The 26,735-nt window shown below is 28.4% G+C and overlaps 1 protein-coding gene across 6 annotated transcripts; it reads left to right on the forward strand.

Annotated features, from left to right (window-relative positions):
• The first annotated feature begins 12,123 nt into the window (after positions 1-12,123).
• On the forward strand, positions 12,124-26,669 carry LOC111033362 (protein cycle). Of its 6 annotated transcripts, none has more exons than XM_022314052.1 (16): positions 12,124-12,576; positions 14,624-14,686; positions 16,075-16,116; positions 17,211-17,321; positions 18,467-18,532; positions 19,037-19,274; positions 20,457-20,549; positions 20,621-20,738; positions 20,830-20,979; positions 21,159-21,441; positions 21,505-21,643; positions 21,715-21,833; positions 21,896-22,163; positions 23,301-23,466; positions 23,530-23,713; positions 25,973-26,667. In XM_022314052.1, the coding sequence occupies exons 3-15, from the start codon at positions 16,088-16,090 to the stop codon at positions 23,697-23,699; spliced, it is 1,950 nt and encodes a 649-aa protein (XP_022169744.1). In that variant the 5' UTR covers positions 12,124-12,576; positions 14,624-14,686; positions 16,075-16,087; the 3' UTR covers positions 23,700-23,713; positions 25,973-26,667. The 6 variants fall into 6 exon arrangements, with proteins under 6 accessions (XP_022169744.1, XP_022169745.1, XP_022169743.1 ...); XM_022314053.1 differs by lacking the exon at positions 14,624-14,686 and having other exon boundaries at positions 12,132-12,231; positions 12,366-12,576; XM_022314051.1 differs by lacking the exons at positions 12,124-12,576; positions 14,624-14,686; positions 16,075-16,116 and adding an exon at positions 16,632-17,134 and having other exon boundaries at positions 18,467-18,505; positions 25,973-26,669.
• The last annotated feature ends 66 nt before the right edge of the window (positions 26,670-26,735 follow it).

Raw genomic sequence — 26,735 nt, forward strand, 5'->3', positions numbered from 1 at the left:
TCATATTATACATTAATTCAATATGTGATTTAAAAATTGATGGACAAATCACAACCTATGCGGATGACACATGTATCTTGTTTTCCGGTGTGTCGTGGAAAGATGTTCGTTTAAAAGCAACTAAAGAATTAAAAAAAGTGATTAACTATCTAAATCATAGGAAACTATCAATTAATTATAATAAAACTAATTTTATAAATTTTTCAATAAACAAAGAAGAGAACAATCATGATGATTTAAAACTCTGTTTTTGTGGTAATGGAGATAACTGTAATGACAACATGTGTCATAAAATATACATGGTTTCTAGTATAAGATATTTGGGCTTAATTTTTGATAATAATATGAGATGGAATTTGCATGTAAAGACTATTGTTATGCGCATGCGTACATTATCGTTTAGCTTTTTTAAATTAAGGAATTTCCTGCCTGTGAACGTGATGCGTATAATTTATTTATCATTATTCCAGGCAATATTTCAGTATGGTTTGTTGGTATGGGGAGGTTTGAATGAAAACGCGGTTAGACCACTAATTTTATTACAAAGAAAAGTTATCAGAATTTGTTTAGGTAGAAATAATTTAATAGGTTCAACTAGTGAAAATTTCAAGCTGTTGAATGTGTTACCGGTCGAGAGTGTATATAAAAAGGTATCTATTATGCACATAATAAAAAATTATAAAAATTTTTTTCTTATGGAAAATATGAGAAAAAAACGCGAATTGATGGCCTTTGATGTCAAAGTATTTTATTGTAAAAAATCTTTTGGTCAACATTTTATTGATTATTTAGGTCCTAATTATTATAATGCAATGCCTTTACACATAAAAAAAATTATCTACTACTCAATTGGGAATCTTAGAATTACGTGCATTAAAAAACAACTGAACTCATGGTTATTTTCACTGATAGTTGTAGAAAATAAATAAATAAATTTTAAATTTTATATAATTATGTGTGGAATAAGATATGAAACATTGAATATCAATTATGAAATGTATTATGTTACTGTATTCTATTTGTTTTGTAATTTGAATTAGATTTATTTGTATATAATTTTGTCTATTATGTAATGTAACTCTCTACCACCAACACAAGCATTGTGCTTAAAGGAGGTAGATACTTTATTGTAAACATTTTAATAATATGTCAAACATCTTATTTATATTTACAATAAAAATTTTCAAAAAAAAAAAAAAAAATATACATAGTACTTCATGATCTAAGCATCAAAAGTAAGAAACCTTAAAAAATTAAAAGTTTAAAATAAAATTTATACTCAATGATGACAACTGTCAACTAATTAAATATCTTGAAAAACAAAATTGATAATAATAAAAAAAATTTGATGGTTGTAATTTATAAGCGTTAAGCCTGTAACCACGATTATAAAAAAACGTTGAGGTATAATCGTTTCTGTAACAGAGGCGTTGGCCTAACTTTTACTTTTTGATAATCCTATAGTTCCTAGTTTTAATATGTTCATGATTAGGGAGGTAGGTATTTATCTACTATGTTGTACGCAAGTTAAATAGTTAGTAAATAATAACAATTTATGATAGATATAAAGTCATTGTATACGGGCAATTTATAATATTACTAAGTACTTGGTAAGCAGGTTTATCTTATGATATTGTGATCTACTTTACTATTACATGAGTTCTATGGTACTACAAAAGGTTAAAGTAATTTTTGTAGAAAAAATTGCATTTGAAAATGTCATGGTGTGTATAAAATTTAATGATAGACAATAGTTAGTACATCTACCTGACTACCTAACAGGTTCAAGTACTTATTCTTGGTTCTTCTAATGTCCATTTCAATTCATCCAAATTTGAACTTAAAATAACTATGAAAAAAACCTTGATTATACATTTTTAAGAGCTTTGGGTTACAGAATAAAGTAATTATGAAGAACCTTGTTTTAAATTTTTAATTCTTAGATATAAAAATTGAAAATGTTATACATTTCAACTACAAAATAATCTGTAAATTTTCTCAAAATTTGAATTTTAAATACTTATAAAAAGAAAATCTTGTCTATGTATTTTTAATATTTTTAAACTGATATTTTAATAATGTGTAAGGAGTTTTTTTTATATAATTTTCAATCTTTTCGACCCAATGAATAATATTTTATTGACATTTATAGAAAAAGAAACTAACAAAAATTGAAAATGTCCGTTAACAGCTCAAAACGAATCAAAATAATTTTTTCAAGTAGGTATGGAAAATAAAAAAATAAATATTTAGTGTAAATATCAAGTATCTTCTGTTAATCGTTTTTGAATTACAACAAAACAAAATCGTTCAGTGAGAATTTGAGTGAATATCCAATATGTTTTAAAAATTTAAACTTTGAACAAATAAAAATTAAATTTGACTTTTTGGTAGAAAATTTTTTTTATTGTAGACAAACTTGTGAGGAATCTTGTATTATATTTTCAAATCTTAGTTTTAAAAATAACATTTTAATGAATTTCTAATTCAATTTGATGAACAAAATGTCCGTGATTTTTACGAATTTTGTCAAAATTCTCACTTCAGACGCTCATAAAAAACATTGTAGATTTACGGCTTAATTTTTTTTCATTTCCACTTATAAAAAATAACGAGGAACCTTGTTTTCATTTGAAAGTTCTTAAACCTAGCGAAAAGTACCTCGACATAATTTTAAAAAAAAAATAATAATAAAAAAATGTCACATGTCTATAAATTGTGCAGTGTGTGGAAAATGCTAATAAAACCACTGTAAAAATTGTATGTATCTACGTTTTTTTTTTTAAAGAGTTGCACCAAAAATCAAAATTGATTTTGTTGAAAACCAAACTCGCTTAAAAACTCCTGTTTTTCCTTAATTTTTTTTTTAGCTCCTGAATACACTAACTTATAGAGTCCTTTTTCTACAGGAAAAGTTACTGAAGTTGAAAATCAAATCATTATTTCGACTATTTATCGTGTATTTCGTGCACACAGGCATACACAATAAAAAATATACCTTACATATTCTTCTATTTTTCGTGTAATCGTGTCTATTAAATATGTGAAGTAATTTTACTAACTGTTTTTTTGAAACGGTGAATGGAATAGAATTAACAAATATGTACAAATATGTAAATAACTTGTTTAAAACAAGGTTTAATATTTAGTTAAGTATAATAGGTACCTAATATTAAATTACATTTTACGACCTTTACGTAATGATCATGTCGGATTTTTTCGAATTCATATTTTGCTGTCTATGGATTTTAATAAAATGGTAAAATATTATGGGTAACGGGTTTGATTATTTCGTCTAGACATTTCCGTAATGACATTTAAACATTCCAAACCCTCAATAACTCTTTCATACCTTTCAGATAAAATCAAGATATGTTCACGACAGTAGACAATTGACGTTATATTATATTCTGTTACTAACGTGTGGAATTAATGTACTCGTATGTATACCTAGTATCTATATATATTGATGAGCCTATTGAAACATTGAATCGTGTTCTTTTATAATGTCATGTTAGGTAAGTAGTCATTGCATTTGATTTACAAATTTGATTTGCAATGTTTATGTAAATATATTATCTAAAATAACTACCTACTTAATATTATTTGAATTATTGAAAAATTATGTTTATGTAACATACATAGCTAACTACATAATATTATAATATAGGAACGCCAATACATGGTTACATGGTATGTACGTACCTATACCTATAATAACGGCTATACGACCGTGGTAATTTTTTTTTCTAAATAACCTTGCAGGATTATACCTATGCCCATTGGCTATTGTACACGATTTTTGTACATTCATAGTAAAGTTGAGGTATATCGAATTATGTATTTTGATTTTTGGTAGCGTTGAGAAAATTAAAAACTAAATATCGAGATCTGTGGTAATTAAAATAAGATGATTGGTGATGGTTTCTTATTTTTTGTTGTGCATGAGGGGACTAGGGGAGGGATGACGTAGACGACTATATATTATATTATTATTACGTAATATAAAATTAAAAATATGTATTAGAAGATTTTATGATTTCTATTTATTTAATAAAATAAATACACAACACTTGAAATAAATCGGTCGGACTCCGAAGACTTCTTTCTGTGATTTGGACTATACGGCCCCTATAGATTTGAGCAATTTGATTAGGTAGTGATTAGTAAAGGGCAGAGGTTTATGCATTTGAATGTTTTTTTTCCTTTAGCAATAAAAGTTGTAGAATAGGATAGAAATTAATTTTGTTCCCTTAAGAATACAAAGAAAAAATATTTATGTAGCATATATTTGCAAGTTTTGAACTATTTTCCTTTTAAAGCATATTTTTGTTATTTTAGTTCATGTTTTGAAATTTTGTTTCATACTTTGATTTTTTAATGTACATTTGTACATTTTGTAGCCGTATGCCCATATAATGACTTTTAAATCAAAAATAAAATAAGAAGATATTACTTGGGAAATTTAAGATTATTTTAATTTTAATACAGAAATCAAAAGTTTAATGAAGAAGGTGATAGGTATAGGTATAGGTATGTACATTCAACATTGTATAGGTTCCTACATGAAACATTTTCATACACTTTAATAAGGTTATGCTTTTGAGTAACACATAACTGTATTAAAATTGTTATACTATATAAACACTTTTTATGTACCTAATTTTATTTAAACAATTTATACTTGGTTGAATTTATATTTTATAGTGCAGAAATAATTTATATTTTTAAGTCTATTTATACTATTTGATCTTTTAGTGTATATTTTGATACTTTGATGCATATTTTGATATCTCAGCACATAATAATATTATATTGATAATGTATAATCATTCGGTAATTATATTGTATAGAGCAATAGAGCATATTATACAGCATATTTCAACATTTTATAGAGCATTATATTACTATATACTAAACTTTTTCAGTGAATAAAATTCTACACTTTAGTGATTAGATATACTAATTACGTCGTTATTGCCTATTTATTAATAATAACCGATATAGGATATAATAATAATAATACTAAACATAATATTTGCATATGAGATGAAAATAATAGTATTTCCGCAATATTTTTCCTCGGGTCTTTTAAAAATGTTCTGGAAAGGAGGCGGGGAAAAATATATCATAATTATTTATAAATATTTATTTATTTAAGTATCTACCTTATATACTTTACTTGTCTTTATTTGTACCTGCATGACTACGTGTGAAAGTGAAAATGGATTAACTGCGACTAAAGTACTTACTAATTAGTAATTAGTAATTACTACTAAAACCCTAAGGTACTACCTGCGGTGGCTGATTTGGTTGGTCAAGTTAAGGAGGGGGGGGGGTCAAATTTAATTTTCATCTAAATACCTTAGGCTTCTTCATAATTCATAATATTCTACTTTTTACAATTAAAAAAAAACCTTAGTTTATAATAAATGGAATATGATTTAAAAAATAATAATTTTTAAAGTATCTAATAGGGATAGGTACGTACTATTTTACACGTTTAATTATATCCAAATCTAAATTCTATTTCTCCATGGATACAAATATGCAACGACTGTAGATAAATTGAATATGATGGTAATGGTCCCTATGCCCCTCCCCCTCTAACCACTATGGGCACAACGTTAAAACTTTTATTTTAGGTATGCGCAATAAGTATTATTTAATCATTTCACTTCTATAATGCTAAATACATTTTTTACAGTAAAATATAGTTTTTCCAATATGGATTAATTAATAGTTTGTCAATATTTTAGTAATATTATAGTACTTACTTACAGTGTACACCTAAAATAATACAGGTAGGTGCCTACTTATACTATTTTAGTATTTTTATTTATATCACATTTTGATAATTATGATATGAAATCGTAATAAATAATTAATATAGAACGATTTTGATCGATTCACGGCGGTTGCTGTAACATAGTTATCTATTAATTTTCCGCAAGGTAGTTGTATCTATACTGACATAATGCGGTCACGCATCTGAAGTCCAACTATTATTTACAGTAGCCAATAACGTATGTCCTTCGTCTATGCTGACAGAAAGAACGGGAAATCGAAAAAGGGATCTGATGTCCAACACAAAGATAGTCCTTGAAAAAGCAGAACCCTTCATTTAAGCCACCTACCATTATCTGGTTAGCCGTACACATTCATAGCGCACACGCACCATTTACTTCAGCAACAACCCGTTTTTGAATACTTACCGAATCCTGCGATCAACAACAAGACTGTCTATGATTAGTGCGTTTTTTTATTTCGTATTTTGAGTATGTAGGTACTTTGTGTGTTGTGTCACCTAATTTTAGCTAACAACTGCATAGTTAGTCAACTTTGAGCCAGGCTTTTTAAAATTTGTTTGATTATAAAGTGTTCCTGACGAGGTCATCTAACTTATTGATAACATATTTGACATACTTGACCTCGAGAGCACCCAGAACACCCAGAACTCCTGGATGAAGGTAATAGAGTAATTTTTATATTTATATCTGATAAGTGATAACATTTTCCAGTATTTATAAATAGTGGGAATTATCCAGGTCTTAAACTTAACATAATTAAATAAAACTTACAAGCTTTTTTTTATTCTTTTATTTTTACGTTATTACTAAGCATTTTTTCTGCTATATAAAACGTGTACCAGTTACAAATAACACTTACACAAAGAAAAATTGACATCATTGTAAAATCAATTCAATCATAGTGCTTCACTCAGAATCTAAAATCCCAAAAATCATAATTTGAATGGTAAACAGTTACTTTGTATGATCCATTGTTTAAAATGCATAACTTGGAGTGCGGATCGGAGTATGGTCCGGCAGGTGACTGGTGCGCAATGCGCATGCTTAGCTAAGTTTAATGGTTAATGGTGATCAGTGATCACTGATCACGATCACTGCCGGAACTCGCCACGGTACTGTTTTAACTTTTAAGTTATTCAAATACTTACCTGTACCCAATGGTCCACAATAAATAACATAATAATATTATATTGTGTAAACATCGATTGTGATGGCTTTCGGGCTTGTAACTCTTTTTTAAAATGAAACCTTCGTGGTGCATCGGAACCGTATTCGCATACAATTTTTATTATATTATATAATATTATACTAACCACCCTCTTCATCTCTTATATTGTGGGTGTATATACGGTGTATTGTTATAGCTTTGAAGGCTATATTATTATACAAGCCGCGGCTGCACTTGCGATAATGTTTTGTTTTGTTAAACGTTAATTAATAATCAGTAATGAGTCGGAACAACCGTCGTCGTATTGTAACACTATATTAATATACATCTGCAACTGCTTATGTATTATATATATATACACATAATAAAGAGCGTCGGCCATTTTTGCAATTAATTTCTTACAATTAATATTAATAGCTCAGGTTATAATAGTAGGTATTGCAGCCGTGTGGGTAGATACTAATATTGTATCCAGCTATTGCTAGGGCTTCTCGCGGCCGACGTGTTTGCTATAATTAGTAATTACTATACTCACAATATTATTATATATCATTATATCATTACGGGGACAATTTATATAGTGTAAGGTAAATGTTTTTGTTTTTTTTCCTGTGACGAAACACGAAATGAGTCCGCATACTGCAGTTATATACTGGGAAATTAGAGCTCATTATTTTTCCACCTGACCACCGAACGACGACGACGAGGCGCTTATTACTATAATATACCTGCTGTGTTTCATAGGTCGTCGCCATTGCGCGTGCTTCCCTTTTTTTGCCTTACGAGTCTGTCAAAGTGAAACTTTCTACCCATGTATCAATATTGTTTACAGGGTGTTTAAATAACGTCTTGTCACCTCGTTAATATACTGTAGTATATAGGTACTATAGTTGCATCAAGTAGATCGTAATTATTTACGGGTTGCCTCCCATATTGAATTAAGTACCAAGGATACTATATTGTATACTAAGTAAATAGATGAATTTATGTACATTTTATACATAATAATGTATTGTGTTAAAATTATAAAAAATTAAGCAACGTATATTTAATATAGGTAATATTATATAATAGGTAATGATAAACACGAGTCTTATAGATACATTTATACTTGTCTTTTTATAATATTAAACGTCCTGGTTATGTTTTAGTTTATTAAGAATTTCATACTAAAATTGTAACTGTTCAATACCTTTTTTACGAGTTTAGAAATATGTATACAATTAAAAAATACCAGCCGTAGGCATAGATTATACACATTAATTATATAAATAATATTAAAATTTATTAGTCAATAAAAAAACATTTTGGTATTATATTAATTAAAGTCATAAATATTTACATTTACACAATTTTTTAACCGTCTTAAGATTTTAAAAACCACTTGTACATTTATTAGTCACCTGCAGGCCACGAAGCAACTAGTACAACAAATTACTTTTGTTTACGATACAATTTAAGGGGACAACTCGTAGGTATATAAACGGGAAGAAATTCGTTCAACTCCAGGAGGCAACTAGTATACCTACCTACGCTCATAGAATAGAATAATAATTTTTCAAACAAACTACCTATTAATTAATTCGAAATAAAGTTACAGACGGTCGACGGGGATAAATATGGTGATACTGATACAGCGGGACACCCTGTTTAATGTAAGTACGTATTACACTGTGTTCAATGTCCTATATCTATAATTTTCAGTCCACACAGCGCTTATATAGTTATATAATATATGTCGTATACTGTATAGTAAATATATATTGTGTAGTCGATAAAAATCACGTAATTATTATGTGCTGTCTCGGAAATAAAACGGACCAGAAAGAGGGAAACACTGCAGGAAATCGAAATGATGCTCTGAAAAAACTTAATAATAAATAATAACATAAAATATTATATAAAGTCTCCGGTCTCGTGTTATGTACAACTGCCATCTGACCAATTATTTCGTTGCGATCAGTCGATCACAATTCTTATTATACAATACGTAACGCACCATCTATACATAACAATTTTCAATATAGGTATAAAATACCAACTACCTATACGACAATAACGTTTAATATATCGGATTAAATAAAGGACGCAGTGGATTTAGCTGCAGGTCGCCTCCAAAATAAAACGGACAGTAGTACAGTAACATTGTACACACCACACACATGCACCAATTAGCACCATTGTGGAAATAATGCGTACGCAGACTTGCATCGGACAATTCGGATCATCTCTTTGTCGTTGTGTACGTGAATACCATATTGTATATATTATATTATATCATCTGCTTTTGGATCCATCCCCAAAACCGTGCCTTCCTATATTTTTTTCTCGTGAACCTACACAATAGACTATGGCCATAATGGCCTATGATGAGTAATGACTATGTAAGTTGAGTATAGGACAATTTCAGGTTGTAAGTTATAGTTGTATGCAGGTACCGGCAGTAATTAGGTATCACTAATAGCAATATATAATGGTTATGCTTGAATTCGAAAACAAATGTGGCAAGGATAATTTGGCCATCGCCGCCGGTGTTGCAGTTTAAAAAGCATTGTTGCTCAACTAACTTGCACACGTTTGCAAGTCACATGGTTTATTATCATGAACTATATTATGTAAAAGTAATACTACTTTGATCATGGTGCATTTTATAATATTGTGATTTGCGGATCTTCAAGTTTTGGTAGAGGTTTCCAGTTTAAGGAGTTATTACTACCGAGATGGCTAAATTAAATTAGGTAGAATGCAGATAATCGGAATTCGATATTTATTAGCACACCAGCACACGGGTATTAGGTACTAAAATGTTATTCGATGCGTATACAATTATTTTAAAACCCAAAGTTAGTAAAAATTTATTAAAGTAGCTTAAATTTCATTGTACTATACACGGAAATACATTAAAATAATTCTCTCGATCATAAAAGAAATTCAAAAAAGGAATACAACAAATTAAAAATGGACTTTGTGGATTTTATATTTTATTAAAATGCATACAAAATTAAACTCATTGAAATCCCATCCATAAGTGTTATTTATTTTTATGTCTATTATTATGAACGGAGTGTAAACGTTAGTATATAATATAATAGCCAATAGGTATGTGTAGAAAAGTACTCAAGTAGAGGTAAGTATTTTTGATGAGCATAATATTATGATATCTTTTGAAATGTGCTCGCGGTGACGATAAACGTATATAAACGTCGAAGAACTATCGTACGCCGTTCGAGTTGTTAGGTATTTATCAATCGAGAGAAAGACGGCGATTTATCGCCTCCAGATAATTGCGACGAAATAATAATAGTCACGTCAACTTTGGACCTAACGTAATAACGTTTGAATGTAAAAACATCTTCTTAATAATAAAGATAATTATTTATGTAGCTTCATAGATCTGCGTGGGAGCTGTACCCATGTATTATACATTTATTATACGTAAGACGTAACTATATACTATGCCCACAGTGGCGTACTTGGATTTGCAGATTATGACGGTACAGGGTATTTATTTTTATTAAAATATTTATATATTAATGTTGTTATTAAATATAGTTACTATCATAATGAATTATTATGTATAATGTATATTATATGAATGTATGCTACATTAATTATCTATATAATAATATAAAATATAATACGTATACCAATGAATTTAATATAGATTAATGATTATGTACCTTGTACCTATATGTATATATTATGTACAATCAATTTATAATTTTATCCTATACCAATGACCAATCTTCTAAAGGTTATGGCTTCATTCTTCGAGACAAATTCTTCCGAGTTACTCGTTTCACGGTAAATTCTTCTTTTTATTTAACATCTACAGAGGTATAGTTCATCGCACTTATATTTTTCAATACTAATTGGTTCCCATAGTTTTTATTATTACTTAGGTTATAATTTATAAATGTATTAGATAAACCGAAAACATTAAAAACTATCAAGGTAAAAAAAATGGAAATGAAAATGTAATTATTTAAATATTTAGGATAAAAATGTTTATTAGTATCTAGTATATTCCTAGTTTTTTTGAATCTATAAAATATATGATTTCATATTACAGTTGTTGAAATAAATTTATTGTAAATATATATTAAGTTCAATTTTAACAATACAAATAGAGTGACGGTGAAGTATTGATTTTATGTTATCCTTCATTTTAAACTATAGTTGTAGTACCTATAGTTTTATATGCATAATTTTTAGTTTTATTAACTTTATCCTATTTCAAGTGGTATTTTATTTTACTTTTTAGAAAACATTTTAGTTTTTGAGAACACTCATAGATGTTTCACAGAGTAATACAGGTCCTTCGTCTGGTACCTACTCAGCGTACATCTTTATGATGCAATATCATATAATAAACTATACAACGAATATCATAAAAAACTTATTTGGTCGCTTTAAGTTCAGTAAAACAAATACAATACGGTTACTTGCGTAGTTGCGTACGCTATGACAGTCTGCCCATGTTTATGGAATTTGCATAACATATACTGCCTACCCCGGGTTATAGAATATTATTTTATACAGCCATAAAATATTGTCTTATACAGTTTTAAAAGAGTGTTACCGTTGGGTAGCTTCTTCAACTCCAACCTTCCGAGCGATTTACGCGTATAAATCGCTACAGTCTCCATTACATAGGTATAATACTCTTATTTTAAGAATAATGATTACATACGTATACTGTGTATTCTCTAATATCTGTAAAAAAACCACAAAAAGTTATGTAGGGGTAATGCACCGCAATAGGCACCTAATATATTATGCCTACTTAATTATAATCACAATATCGATATATCGTACCTAATTATGATGTTATTAAGTTATTTAGTTGTTATCTATGCCGTTAACGCAGGAAAATTATCAAGTTGTTTATTATAAGTTCCTACAAACTCTCACGCGTTATATTATTATTTATTATACAGTATACACTATACACATCTTATAATGTGTATTATTATAATATTTATGCACAATAAAAACACGAATTTGAACGAACTCGATAACGCTGATCGTCGGTACAGTAATTATTACTCTCCGATAACAGTACTTATAATATAGTTATACATATACACATATGATATATATAAACGCATTTATAATGTAATATTATATTATTGTGTTGTTGTGATGAGCGAGTCGACGACAGCGGTACACGGAGCGCGGACGAAAAATGATTTAGATAAGTGAGCGAGTGTTAGGAGAAGACCTCTCGTCGTCGTACACAATATTATTCGAGTGGGTACCATGTTTTGTGTGTACATAGGCCTATTGCGTGTACGCTCCACGCCAAACGATAATATTATTATACATTATAATAAGTACGCCAGGCCGGCAGAAACGTGATCGTTTATTTTTTTATTAATTATTAGGTGTTATAATATTGGATTATACACCTATTGAGTTTTGGTCTAGTACAAAAAAATGAACACATAAATACGATCGCTGACAGCCGCCGCCGCCGCCGCCCCGCCGAAGTTTTTCCCGTGTTGCTTGCTCGATACGTCGCCGCAGAAGCTGATAACGGACGCATTATACCTATTATTGTTGATGTATATTATATACTTGTATAATTAGAAATTGGTGAGTAGCGCATAATTTATTCGCATGTAATATGCACACCATTATCATAAGCGTTGGTGCGCAGATATTAGTATTACTATCGATTGGATGGTCAAAAATATTTTTGTCATCAACGTGTTAACTTGAGATCTGTTCCGGGTTTCATATGACTATTCAGGAATGGACAAACGGAAACATATTATCTTTATTAAATATTCACTATATTCACTCTTAACTAGTTACCATCAATCGCACACATATTAACTATACAAAAAAAAAAGTCATGTTGAAAAATATTATTTGATATTATTTTCAAATTTACAACTATGAATTGAAAATTATTACCACAAGTAATTAACTAGAACAGGTGATCCCATACCAAGAATTATCCTTGAAGTATATACGATACATTATCATAGGTGTGCATATGTCCTTGTGGTAGAGGACTAGAAGAGGTAGTGACGCGGATGGATATTGCGGGTCGTCGGGGGGGGGGGGGGATGATTAGTCCATCAAAATCCTCAGAACCCTTTAAATTGAATATCATTAATACAAAATCAAAATAATTAATAATAATTGTATTATTATAAGTATCGTGTTATAATTTCCTTATGAAAATGATATATTTGAGGTTGAAATATTGAATCACTTCAACTGCCGTTACTTGACATTTTTTAAAGTTTCATATTATAATATGGCAAAACGTTTAGTCACAGTTTTAAAAATGTCAATGACTACTTAATAGGCCTGGTTCTTGTTATATTTCATAGTTAAGAGCACAAGGGTCCGATCTATTCTTACTCGTGTCATGCAATATTATGAATTCTGATTTTTATTGAATACAGTTTTGTTTTTTCCATTTCAGATTTAGAACTTGATGTATTTGTTTCTTTTTGTCAAAAAATGTGAATATGCGTGATCATTTATAGGTTTGGACGTTTGAAGTGCGACTGAGTGGTTCTCAATTCGGATGTTTTTTGATCAGTTATTTCGTTGCCATATTAATGAATTCTACTACTCTTTTATAGTTATACACATTTATTCCCCATATACTCGTGAACGTTTTTCACATAATATATACACACTATGATGATATACGAGTGCAGTGTAGGACGTAGGTGTGGTATAGTTCATAGGTTATATTAATATTCATACGTCCAAGATGGGAATATGATATGGCCTTTTACACAAAAAAAGTACTACGTACCTCGTTTTAGGTGATACAAGCTTTACCCGTTTCTGTCTAACTACGAGTACCTATGTCGATATTTACATAAAATATAATATATATATATACATAGAGATAAATACACACATATATATATATTATATATGTTGAAGGGATGAATATCTGTACCAAATTATTATATGCAGCCATGCAGAAAAAGTGTACAGGGTGGATTTTTTGTGATCCCTCTCCCGCCCTATCTTAATCCTCTGGGTTAACCCTCCTACCAAAGGTTTAAAAAAAAAAGTTTTCTCGACATGGTCATGTAAGTCATGTAAGATTAATCAGTTAATTCATTTAAAATACCCCCTCTCGCGGAACTATTACCGTGCCTGCCTGTACAGCAGTAATATGATGTTATGACTTATAAGTTATAAGTTATACTTTATGTATATAGAAATGGATATGTGAAGTTAAACTGACCCCGAAACGTTACTTTATAGTCCAATAATAAGATAAATAAATCAACGGTCTCAATATTACGTTTATCGGTTAAATTCAAATTTATGGCTCAAGAAAGATAACCAAAACATTGTGGTCTAAATATTTTCCACCTATCACTTTGCTGAATAAAATAACATCCTTTTTTTACCAAATCTAGAAAACGGATTACAAATTCGTTAAAACTCATTACATATTTAAATATACCTAACATAACTATTTATAAATTGTATTATAGTTTATATTGCTCCCTTGGTTTTCGTTCTAAATGTGTATACTTTTGTATACAATTACTCCGTTTTCAACCGTGATGTAGGTTGTATTAATTATATACAGCTACTTAGTACTTACATAATATTGTTATAATACATATCATTACATAATTACGTTTTTATATAGATGTTGTTCAGCCCACCGATATTTGCCCGGTACTCGGTAGTTCGCAGGATCAATCTGAATCTGGTTGGTGGTTATGTAATATTATTTTGATCTATTATCGTCCTGATGTTGTATTAATAGGTATATTAAACTGTACAGGTCCATAATATGGTACCTATTATCATATTATTATTTGTTATTATGTCTAAATATATGTCATATTCAATCAGTAATCTCATAAGTTTTTCAACGAACCTAACCTACGAATATCTCTCTTTTTTTTAGTAACCTGTATTTTATATACCTGAATCTTTTATTTAACACATGCCACATACCCGGATAAATAATTTCTACCGTTAACTCTATCTATGATAGTGCGTGCCACATAGTCATGTACAAATATTCAAATAACTATTAACATTTTGAAGTATACGCTGGTGGGTAGTGGGGTTATGCATTGGAGTACGGATTTATTGATAATCCAAACAGGCAACAGGTAGCTTAGTAATGGATTTCAAAATAAAAGTAGTGATATAGTTCTTAAGAAACATAATATTACAAATATATGTAAAAACAATATTGTAATAATTACGATGTAATTTGTAAAGATTAAATAGTACAATTACAGTTGATTTCCGTAATTACAATGACTTTTGTACAAAAATATAAAATATTTTGAATATTTGGAATTTTTTTTATGTTTATTAAGTGTACCTACTTTATTATTATTTTATTTGTATTTTTATTTTACTTTATTCATAATTTTTTCGATACTTACATTTCTCATAATAGTCATTAAGTATGATAGAAATAATTTATACGTTAAATAAAATGTACTAATTGTTGTATACTATTGTATTGTATTAAATAAATAATAACATTTCTATAGATGGGTGATCCTATTAATGATGAAATACTTTCATTTTTAGCTTGAATTTACTTATTTAATATGTTCTGTTAAATTTAATATATCTAATATTTTTAATTTGTGAAGGGTCAATATCAATATTCAATAATATATTTACTAGAGAATGAATATCTATACAATTGTATGTATAGAGATCCTCTATTATTTATTAAATAGGTATAGTAATACATTTTTTTTGTAATTTTGGGTAAGAAAATATGTTATTAGGATGCATTTGACAGGTATAGGTACCTCCCGCTGTACAGTCTAATTATTTGGTTAAGTAGATATCCGTTACGTCTGAATATTTAAAAACAAATATAATGTCAGTGACGTATATTGTTAAGGTTTTGTATTTTTTCCCTCCGTGTGCGTAACAATAGAAGGGCAGCAATCTCTGGTTCAGACAAAAAGGGTGGACATTATTAATTTCCTCTAGGGCAAGTTAAAAACGGATTTCATATTCGAATTTTACAAAAACTTATAAAGGTGTTACCTCAATTTCAGGTATCATTTACATGAAACAATAACAAATAAATAATATTAATTTTGTATAATATTTCAGGAAAGGATCTAAAATGAAGCCGAGAAAAAGACATTATTCACGGTACGATCAATTATTTAAACATAAATATAATATTGAGTTATGTAATATTACATCCTTGTATACGTAGATAGATTGTAAACATAAAAAGTTTTTCCGATAATTTTATTTCTATTAAGAACCATTTAAGAGTTTTTAACATTTAATATTAGTATGTATATCTATTTTATTTTTATTTTATATATTTGTCAATCTACTTACTTTTGTACAAAGCATATTTTTTTAATTAAAAATATGTAGGTACTTATAATAATATTATGTATATAAACAATGCTCACTAGGTAATATTTTTTTTACAAAAATGTTAGAACATTTTATTTACAAATATAAATGAATCCTTAATTTATAAGTCAACATTATTCATATATTCATACAGTTATACATTTTTTTGGAAAAGTTATATTTTCATAATTATTAACAACAAAGATTTTAAGGAATTAAACATTTTCAAAGTATATATAAAATAAAATATTGGATTTATTAAATACACGAAAATAATTATTCATGTGTTAATCATAATTATTCTAATAAGTCTTACTATAGACCTTATTCAATATTATAGAGTGACTGTTTTAATGCATCGCATAGATTACAATCTACAAAGTTATTCAAATGGTTTCTAATATTTTTTCCTTCATTGGTTTCTGGAATATATATTTATATATGTACAATTGAAATCGTGCTAACAAATGACGTAAACAATTGTCGTCGACCAATGGTAAGGCTCGATCACGTCGCGCAAAACCACCCCCTAGAATATCTCGCAGAAGAGATTCTTTGGGACTGTTGGATCTGATACTTACAGGTGTCAGTTGTACGTTGCACTTATATCGTAAAACTTTAACTTCTGGTAAAATTTAACTAGTCATAAAATGGCTAGAAATTCGGATTTTGCTTCTTATTGTAATAATCTGTTACACGATCATAGTGATTTAATGAATTTCGATAACTTGAGCCATGACAGTCCCATGGAACAGCTCGCTTATTTTAATTTACAACCCGTTTCTGAAACTATTAAGGAGTAAGTAGTTGAATGTTCCTAAAAAAATCAATGTCTTGTAAATAATTTAAGAAGAAAAATAATACAACATTTTTAGAAGTTCATACAACATGCAAGACAGTACCCGACTGGCTTCGTCTACAGCAGATCTAAGTATGGATTTGAGTGGAGATGAACATTACAAAAACAAAAGGAAAGGATCTGCACAGTAAGTACTGATAATGCATAGAAATATTCACCACTTTAAAAGACAAAATAATCATTCAATACATCTTATGTATTAACATATATAACTTTTAATGTGATTTTAAACTTTATTTAATTTATTAATCTCTAATTATACAATATTTCATTAATTGTTAAAAAATTACAAATTGTTAAAAACGCTATTAAACTTTAAATTACAGTTTTATATTAATCGGATTTGTCTCATTAAATGTTTTAAAACCAGTATTTGAACTAAACATAAATTCAAAAATATGTAAATTTGTTACATTTATAATATTGGTGTTACATGAATTAGTTTCACAAATTAATTATAAAATTAAATAGTTGTATAAATTACAAATACAAAAATCTACTTAACTGCATAGGTAAATTATTTATATGATCAATGAGCTTATGAGTGTAAATTTACTGTGGTTAGTGATATAAAAACTATATTTTATACTGATTTGTAACATTGTCGTTATTCATTTGAATAAAAATGTATTTTTTAAAATTTTAACTTTAAATTTGTATTATGCATTATGTACCTATAAATTGTACATTAATACATTTTATTTCGATTTTAGATTTAAATAAGCTAGGTAATCCAAATATGAAATAATAGAATATGCTTAAAAATATTTGTATAATTATATATGTATACATATATATATATATATGTATAAATATAGTTTAATTTGTTTGTTTAGAATAAAATAATTGATACAATGTTTGAAAAATATTGTGCTATTGATTGGAAATTGTACTAAAGATGTCCAATTTTTCGATTGACAATTATATAAATTCCATCTAAAATCAAATATATTTATTTTAAATGTAACTAATATAACAAAAGATTTAATATTTTTAAGTACCTATGGGATTTATATTTAATAATCGTAAATATTCATCTCAGTACTTATTATGTTTAAAAAAATAAGAGAAGTAATTTAAACGAACGTTTTGGTTATCGGTATTGGTTATTAGTGTATTAATTATATCTTTATACAAATCTAATGTAGAATAATCTAAGGTACTATATAAATGTAGCAAAGTAAATTTCGATTTTAATTAATAGGTACATGTTTTTAAAATTATTGATACTAAACTATTTAATTGTTTTCGTTTTTTTTTATGTTTGTATAGTGGTAGCGATTTTGACGATGACAACAATGATGATTCAAGGTCTGTTCGAAATGACAATAGCAAAAAGTAATGTGTAATTTTCACTTTAAATAATATGCCTTGGATTTTTCTTTCATAAAGCTATGTGAATTACATTTGAAATAAGAATCTTCAAATACGTAGACTACCTGCTTTACAACTATAGATGCTTTTTTTGATTTTGTCTAAATATCTTTGTGGCACAGTCATCATTGAATTTAAACTTAAAGGTCACTTATCAAACCCTTTTCACATCATTATTTTATATGAATATTTTCATGTTGTAAAATCCACTACTATCTTGCCTTTCAGTGTATTTTGTCAATATGTTTTAATTTTTTCAGTGATCGCATATCGTATTGTATTGTGAAGTCTACAGGCTGCAAATAAAAATAAATATCATATGTTAATTTCATCATTATGCTAAAAAATTAGAATTAACTTATCCAATAAGTAGGTATTGTTAATTTAGAGAAGTATATACAACAAATATGACTTAAGTACATTAGTTTATAAATTAACAGCTAATTTGAGTATGTTTCTTCATTGTAGACATAATCACAGTGAAATTGAGAAGCGTAGAAGAGACAAGATGAACTCTTATATTACCGAGCTAGCTAGTATGATACCAATGTGTCATACTATGCCACGAAAGTTAGATAAACTGTCTGTGCTCAGAATGGCCGTGCAACATATGAAGACAATCCGAAGCACTGTTAATTCATACACTGAAGGTCATTATAAGCCTTCATTTTTATCTGATCAAGATTTGAAAACTTTAATTACACACGTAAGTTTACTACTTAGAAGTTGTAGGATGAACATATGTCCTGACTTTGAGCATCATACCCCTTTGTCCTCAAAAAAAAATTAAACAGGGCGATTTTTGACCCACGGTCAGTGGTCACTTACCAAGTCATATAGAAACATAAACAATGAATAATTATGTTAGTTATTTGTTTAGTTTTTTATGTTGTTGTAATTTAAAAACATTATTCATGGGAACTTCAAACATTTAATACATCACTATATTTTATACACACAATGACATTTTCAAACTCAATATTTTTGTAAAAATTAATTTAACCAATTATATTACTAATAGAAGAATAAAATTCAATAAATCACTTTATAGGTAGTTTAATTATAGGAATAATATCAAAAAATACACTTAGTAATATAGGCTGACAGACTTTCTTGGCTCAGAATTGTTTTTGGTATACAATGGTTTTATATTATTGAATTCAAATTTAACACATCCATTACAGGGGCCCACTACGTGACAAGTAATGTACTGCAACAGAGCGCTATTCACTAATCCACCTTTTTTTTTATACAAATATTGTTATTTGTCACCTTACAGTTATATGTGATTTTAGCATATTATGTTCGGTTATCTTTAAGTTACGGTTCACTATTATAAAACAGTATTACAATTTAGTTTTATTTATTGTTACTCTAAAATATTAATATATAATATATAGGCTGGTTATAATTAGATATTTGTACAAATGCACCAATTACCTTGGTGTAGTGAGTGGTGTCTGGTGTATATATTGATACATACCTATAATTATACTATATATCCATGTGATATATACGTTAAGTTACAACTTAAAATGTTCACTCATATATATATATTGTTGTAAGTCAAAATCAAAATCATAATCAAACAAAAATATTAATAGTTTTACCAATATTTTATAAATAATAATTTTTTTAAAACATTGAAAATAACTTTTGTTTTATTTAATTGCTACCATTTACTCTCTTTCATTATATTTATATGGGTAGTTTTATTGTAAGTCTATATAGTTATTAGTAACGAAAATTTTTTTGTAGACCATATTCTAGGCAGACTGCTTACTAAATTCGTATAGAGTGGGTAGAGCGTAGACTGTATACTAACCGACAGTTTTTAGTTCAACACTTGAGTTAATAGTTGAAACATTTCGATACCAATATATTTCAGGCTGCTGAAGGTTTTGTTCTCGCTGTGAGTTGTGATCATGGAAAGATACTTTATATATCAAAATCCGTGACTCAGGTTCTGAATTATATACCAGTAAGTCTGCAATTTGAATTAAAAATGTCATATAACCAAGGTTAATTGTTGTATATAATATATTAATATAGGAGGACTTGGTTGGGAATAATGTTTTTGACTATATCCATCCAAAAGATGTAGCTAAAGTGAAAGAACAACTTTCCTGTTCAGACTTTGGTCCTAGAGATAAATATATCAATGCTAATAGTAAGTTTAAATTCTGCTATTTTATTTGATGTTGATAAAATTATTATATACGAGTAGGGAACATAACAGGTGGTAATTATTTTTGCAACAGCAATGTTACCGGTGCGTGCTGAAATGATGAATACATTGTCAAAAATGTGTAGTGGAGCTAGGAGATCATTCTTTTGTCGAATGAAGTGTAAAGTATATGATATAAAAGAAGAAGCAGACACAACTACTGGATCAAAGTACACTCAATCAGGTATAAAAATATGAAATATATTTTATGGCTGTGCATTCAATAGTAGGTAAAAAGTAGTAATAAGTCTAATGACGAGATCGGTACCATATAGTAAACCAAGTTAACCAAAATGCCAGTTTTTAGAACAAAGTGTATCTAATAAGATCCTTATAAACAATAGTATCTATTTATATATTTAGATAAACGATACAATGTAATTCAGTGTACTGGTTACTTAAAACCCTGGACACAGATGAATGAATGTGAGGATGGATCTGGGAAAAGTTTGGGATTAGAAGAAGACAATGATGGTAATGGCGTTGGAGCGGATACTGGATCTGCAAACAATACATCGTGTTTGGTAGCTGTTGGTAGAATAATTAATAATTTGGCTTCCTCTTCACTTTTATCGGACATAGTAAAACCGCCATGTTTCACTTCAAAACACACAATCGATGGAAAATTTCTGTCTGTGGATCAAAGGTAAATCGTGCATAATGAATTATGGGAAACATTTGTATGATTGAGCACTTGATATTGTTACAGGGTCACATATATAGTTGGGTTTTTGCCTCAAGAATTATTAGGTACCAGCATGTATGAATACTTTCATCAAGATGATATTGCTAGACTTGTAGATGTCCATAAAGCAACACTTCAAGAGTGTACGCCAAAAGACACAGAGGTAAATGCTTGCAAAATTTAATACCTAAAGTTTTGAATTTCAAAAATTAAAATAATATTTGTTTCCTATAGATTTATAAATTTCGGGCTAAAAACAAAACATTTGTAAGCTTACGGAGTGAATGGAAAAGTTTTCGGAACCCTTGGACTAAAGATATAGAATTTATTGTTGCGAATAACATTTTGACTAGGTATCAACTGTCAATGAACTGAATGTTGGTTTTAGATTAAACTCTGATTTTTTTATTCTTAGATCAGATTTCAAATCTGATAGCAGCAACAAATCAGAGTGCTCTTCACAGGGGCAATCGCAAAACAACTATGATAGTTTTACAGAACAACAGTTGTCAAAAAGCCAACAGCAGCTGGGTAATAGAGAAATACAAAACTTGATTACTTCACATATAGAAGCAAACAAAATCGGAAGGCACATTGTTGATACTACTTTGGATGTAAAGAAGTCAACTTGTGATATCGACAGTTCTCCTCCACACTCTTTAAAGGATACAAAAGAAAAAGTAGTTAGTATTTATCGGAGCTTAAACAAAGTTAAATAAATTTTTGTATTCGAAAAAAATAATGATGCAATCAAATTTGGTGGTGGGATTTAAATTTGAAGTTATGACGATTTTAGGTTTATGGAATTACGCTTAAGTTATTTGACTTGCAATATTAGAAATTTAAAACGATACTAACAATTTAATTTACTTCAAACAATAAACAGTAAGAACTTTAAATCTGTGTGGTAGTTTGATTCTAATTTACGTACACAATTACATTAAATATACGACTAACGTAAACGAGGTTAATGGTGAATTCGCAGAAATAACTGTTCAGTTTTCATAAATATGATAATATATTAAAAAATATAAGCAAAATACAAAAATTTTAAATTTTAAATTTTAAAATTTTTTAATTTCATACAAATAAAATTAACAAATAAATAAATAAAAAGGTGAGGTTTCATTAAGGGTATTTCAAAAATTAATCTAAATAATTATTTATTTTACTACGATAAATCAAACAATTATTAATGAAATGGAAAATTATAATTAGTTATCTAATGTGATTGGGCTGAGCTGGTTAAAATAATTAATAAAATACTATAAAATAATGAAACAAACTGATTATTCTTTATCACTAATTTTAATTTCCAATTTATAATGGAACTCCCTACAATCTACACAGATAATAACATATATAATAAGAAAAAGTTGGGATACATGTGAAATAATTTAACATTGCTTAAAAATATTTCCATTAAACATGAATTTGTATTCACACTAAATATAGAATATATTAAACAAATAATAGTTATTCTCAATATTCAAAAATTTACATTTTTATTTTTGTCGTAACTTATAAAATACTCAGAAACACCGATATTATCTGTATACGTATTTCAATATTTGGCATTCGAATCGTATTTCTAGAACGGCAAAGCGATTATTTGGGTTTAAAGTCTTAATCTTACTAACCAGACCACAACCTAACCATAAGCATATTTCAGACTTTTGAAATTTCCAAAGAATCAAAATGTAGAAAATAATAAATACTCTCGTTCAGTAAAAAATAGGCTTGCCAAGTTTTTCTATTAGTCATAATATTTTTATAAGTTGTATTACTTATAAGATACTTACCGTGTCCACTGTTACCAGGAGTCCAACAATGACCGTTTACAGTTTCTGAGTTCACCGCTGGCGATGCTCAACGAACCAAGCACGTTGTCGAGTAATGGAGGTGACGGCGGCAGTGGAGATACAGTTTCATCGTACACCGCGATCCAGGACAGCGTAAATCTGTTGAACTCGACCAATACCAATAGTATTCAAAGTTCAACCGAACTCATTTTCAAATTTTGTAAAACGTATATATTTTTTATTCCAGGTGACCCGGAGAACATGCTAGGTGAAATAATGACACCGTCTCCACAACAGTTGTCTAATTTGGGTACTAACGACGAAGCCGCTATGGCCGTCATAATGAGCCTCTTGGAAGCGGACGCCGGACTCGGTGGACCAGTTGATTTTTCCGGGTTACCATGGCCTCTGCCTTAACGCGTATAATAATGGTAACACTATTTATAATAATTAATAATATAATAATGTTTAATAGTTTTTCATTAACAATAAATGAGAAATAAATGTTGAGTTAATTAAAATTAGTCGAGTCACCAGCATAACAATTGGCTAATTAGACAGAAAAGTTTAAAATCTATTTTTCAAGAAAGAAAAAAGTAATATATTTAATTACAATCTAAAATTTGATGGCGAATATCTTTTATTTATTATTTAAGAATTTGACATTAGAAATACAATTTTAAATGTTATAGATTGTCAACAAATTATCAATACTAATTTTAAATTGTAGATTGACACACATTGAACAAAAACCATTCTTCATTAGCGCTTAGATAATGTAATATTCTTTAGAATTTTAATTTTTTTTTTATAAATTGTTCATAATTATTAAGAACTTCATAACATTTTTATAAATTGCCCTGTATAACGACATCAGAATGTTCTTAGGTTATGTTAATGCCTAAGATGAGATTAAAACTTGTTAGTGTTAGATTAAAATCCAGTGTAAAATGTGCCAAAAAAGTATGAGAGGTCTGAAACTATAAGGGGTTTGACCCTTATCAGATGTTTTTGGAGACAAACTATGAGAAGTAATAACATTGTTGATGGAGTGGATGTATCAGCGATACAATTTTGGTGGCCCTTGCACCAGTTATATGCATGAACCCGTCCAACTCCGATGGCGTGCTTGATGGTCTCAGAGCTACTGATACCACGCTGACTTGTGAGAGAGAGAGCTACAAAGTTAGTATCGATATGTAGAATGTCAGAACATATAGGTAAAAGTAGAGAATTATTTGGAGTATTGGATAGTAGAAAGGTGAATATTTGTTGTGTGTAGCAAACTAAGTAGAAAGACGAGAAATCAAAGTATATCAGAGGATTGTATGAGATAAAAGTTTTTGCAAAGTTCCTTATAAAAAGGAATTCGTTCCGTTCCTAGTTCCTTTAAAAAAAAGAATTCTTTCCTTTGTCGTTCCTTTGGAAAATGAACAAATTCGTTTCTTTTGGAACTCATTCTTTCCAAACACTGTGAGATAATAATATACTCGTGTAATAGTACTACGAATGGAGTAGGTATGATAGTAAACGTGGAGATGAAAATAAAAGGGCTCGAGATTACGATGAAAAGTGATTGAATAATAATTCTAAAACTGATTCTGGATAATGAGTTGTTAAATGAAGTAAGTGCAAAATGCTTCACATGTAGAATGATTCTAAAATTGATTACTTAAATAAGCGCATATATTGTAAAATAATTCCAGAAAAAAATGTAGTAACACGCCATAGATCGATGGTCTTAGAGTGGTGGTGTAATAGAAGAATAATGAACAAGAGGAAAGAGTAGTTAGGTAGGGACCAAAAATCAAGTGGTGGAAGCTTATGGGTAAATATGAAAAATTATTTGTGATAACTGAAATAAGAACCAATGTAGAACATAAAGGAATAATATATTCATATAAATGAAATCTGAACTATACGTGGATGGATGAAATGGAGATAAGTGTCAGGTATTTTGTGTGACCAGGTGATGACATTGAGATTGACATGTAGATTTTATAAGACACAGTTGGAGGTCATTATTTATTAGAGGTAGGAGTGGCACCAATTATAATCAAAATATGGTGGACATAGTTAAGTTGCGTTATGGGAAGAGGGTGGCTATGGAAATACATGTAGAAAAAAAGAGATTGTGAAAGCCCGAAGAAGAGGTGGATTAACAGAATAGAGAATGACACGAAAATAGCTGTTGTGAGAGAAGGAGAGGTTGGGACAGAGCCCTTGTGGAGGTATAAGACAAGGATGGCAGATCCTGTATAGTTGTTAAAAGAAAAAAAGAATGAGAATAATAATAATAAGACAATATTTTTATTTATAAAAACAATGCATGTATATTATATTTTTAAAATAAAAAATCCTTACATTATAATATTTAAAGTACTTAGCCGACGAGAGTGATTTTAGGCTTTTAGTTAATTTAATAAGAACTTTAGTTAATAATTTCATGTATTTTTAACTTTATAATATGATAATATATTACTCAAGTAATATCTAACGAATAATAAATAATTATAAACTGTTTTATAAAATGCTATACCATCAGGAATGATTGATTAAATCGACGTTTCTTGTGTCTCTGATGGTACTAATATTCATTATTTAGTGTTAAAAGGGAAAATAGTTCATATAGTTATTGTTGAATATTTTTAAGTGGAATTTAATAATATTTAAAACTTTTTTTTGTGCAGATTCAATCAATTATTAGTTTTTCGTGCAGCGGGATGTAGTATTATTTTTTCATATTATTCAATATAAGCTATGTTAATTATTTGAATTATATAAAATTTGATTTTGAGAAAATCAACTAAAGAGATTTGTTTTTAGCTAATTATTTATTATATTAAGACCTTTGTACGCTTTCTATAACTAACCCACTTAGGAGTTAATACAAACTATGAACTCAAAATTATAAAATATGTTCAATGAAAAGCTTATTGACATTACTTATTTTTTTTTTTAGTGCTTCTTAATTTTTAGTATAAACTATTATAACTTGACAATTGCTTATATAATAGTGAGAAATACACATAATTTATTGACTTATGTTTTTATTATTATCTTTTATTAGATTTGTACAAAATATTGTAAACGTGTGTGTTTATGTTTTTTTTGTAATTTTATTTTATTCAAATGTTTTCTTTTTTACGAGATTTAAATTTACGGATTGACTGTAGTTAAATATTATTGTTATTTGTTCATATTCATCGCAGATATTTTTTACTTACATTTATCTTCCTATATGTTTTATTTAGAATTAATTATTTTACTTTCTAGCTATATTAGTTTCACTGTTTTTAACTGGACTGTTATTTTTTTTTTTTTATTCAAAGTGTACCTATTTTATTTAAAATAAATGTCGTGTACGTCTGGACGGTACGTTTTGTTGATCAGAAACCGTATGGTGGGGATGGTGGAATGGAAATGATATTAAATCCCGACAGACGGGCTCTT

Source organism: Myzus persicae, unplaced genomic scaffold (assembly GCF_001856785.1).
Source record: "Myzus persicae strain clone G006 unplaced genomic scaffold, MPER_G0061.0, whole genome shotgun sequence".
Lineage (NCBI taxonomy): Eukaryota > Metazoa > Arthropoda > Insecta > Hemiptera > Aphididae > Myzus > Myzus persicae.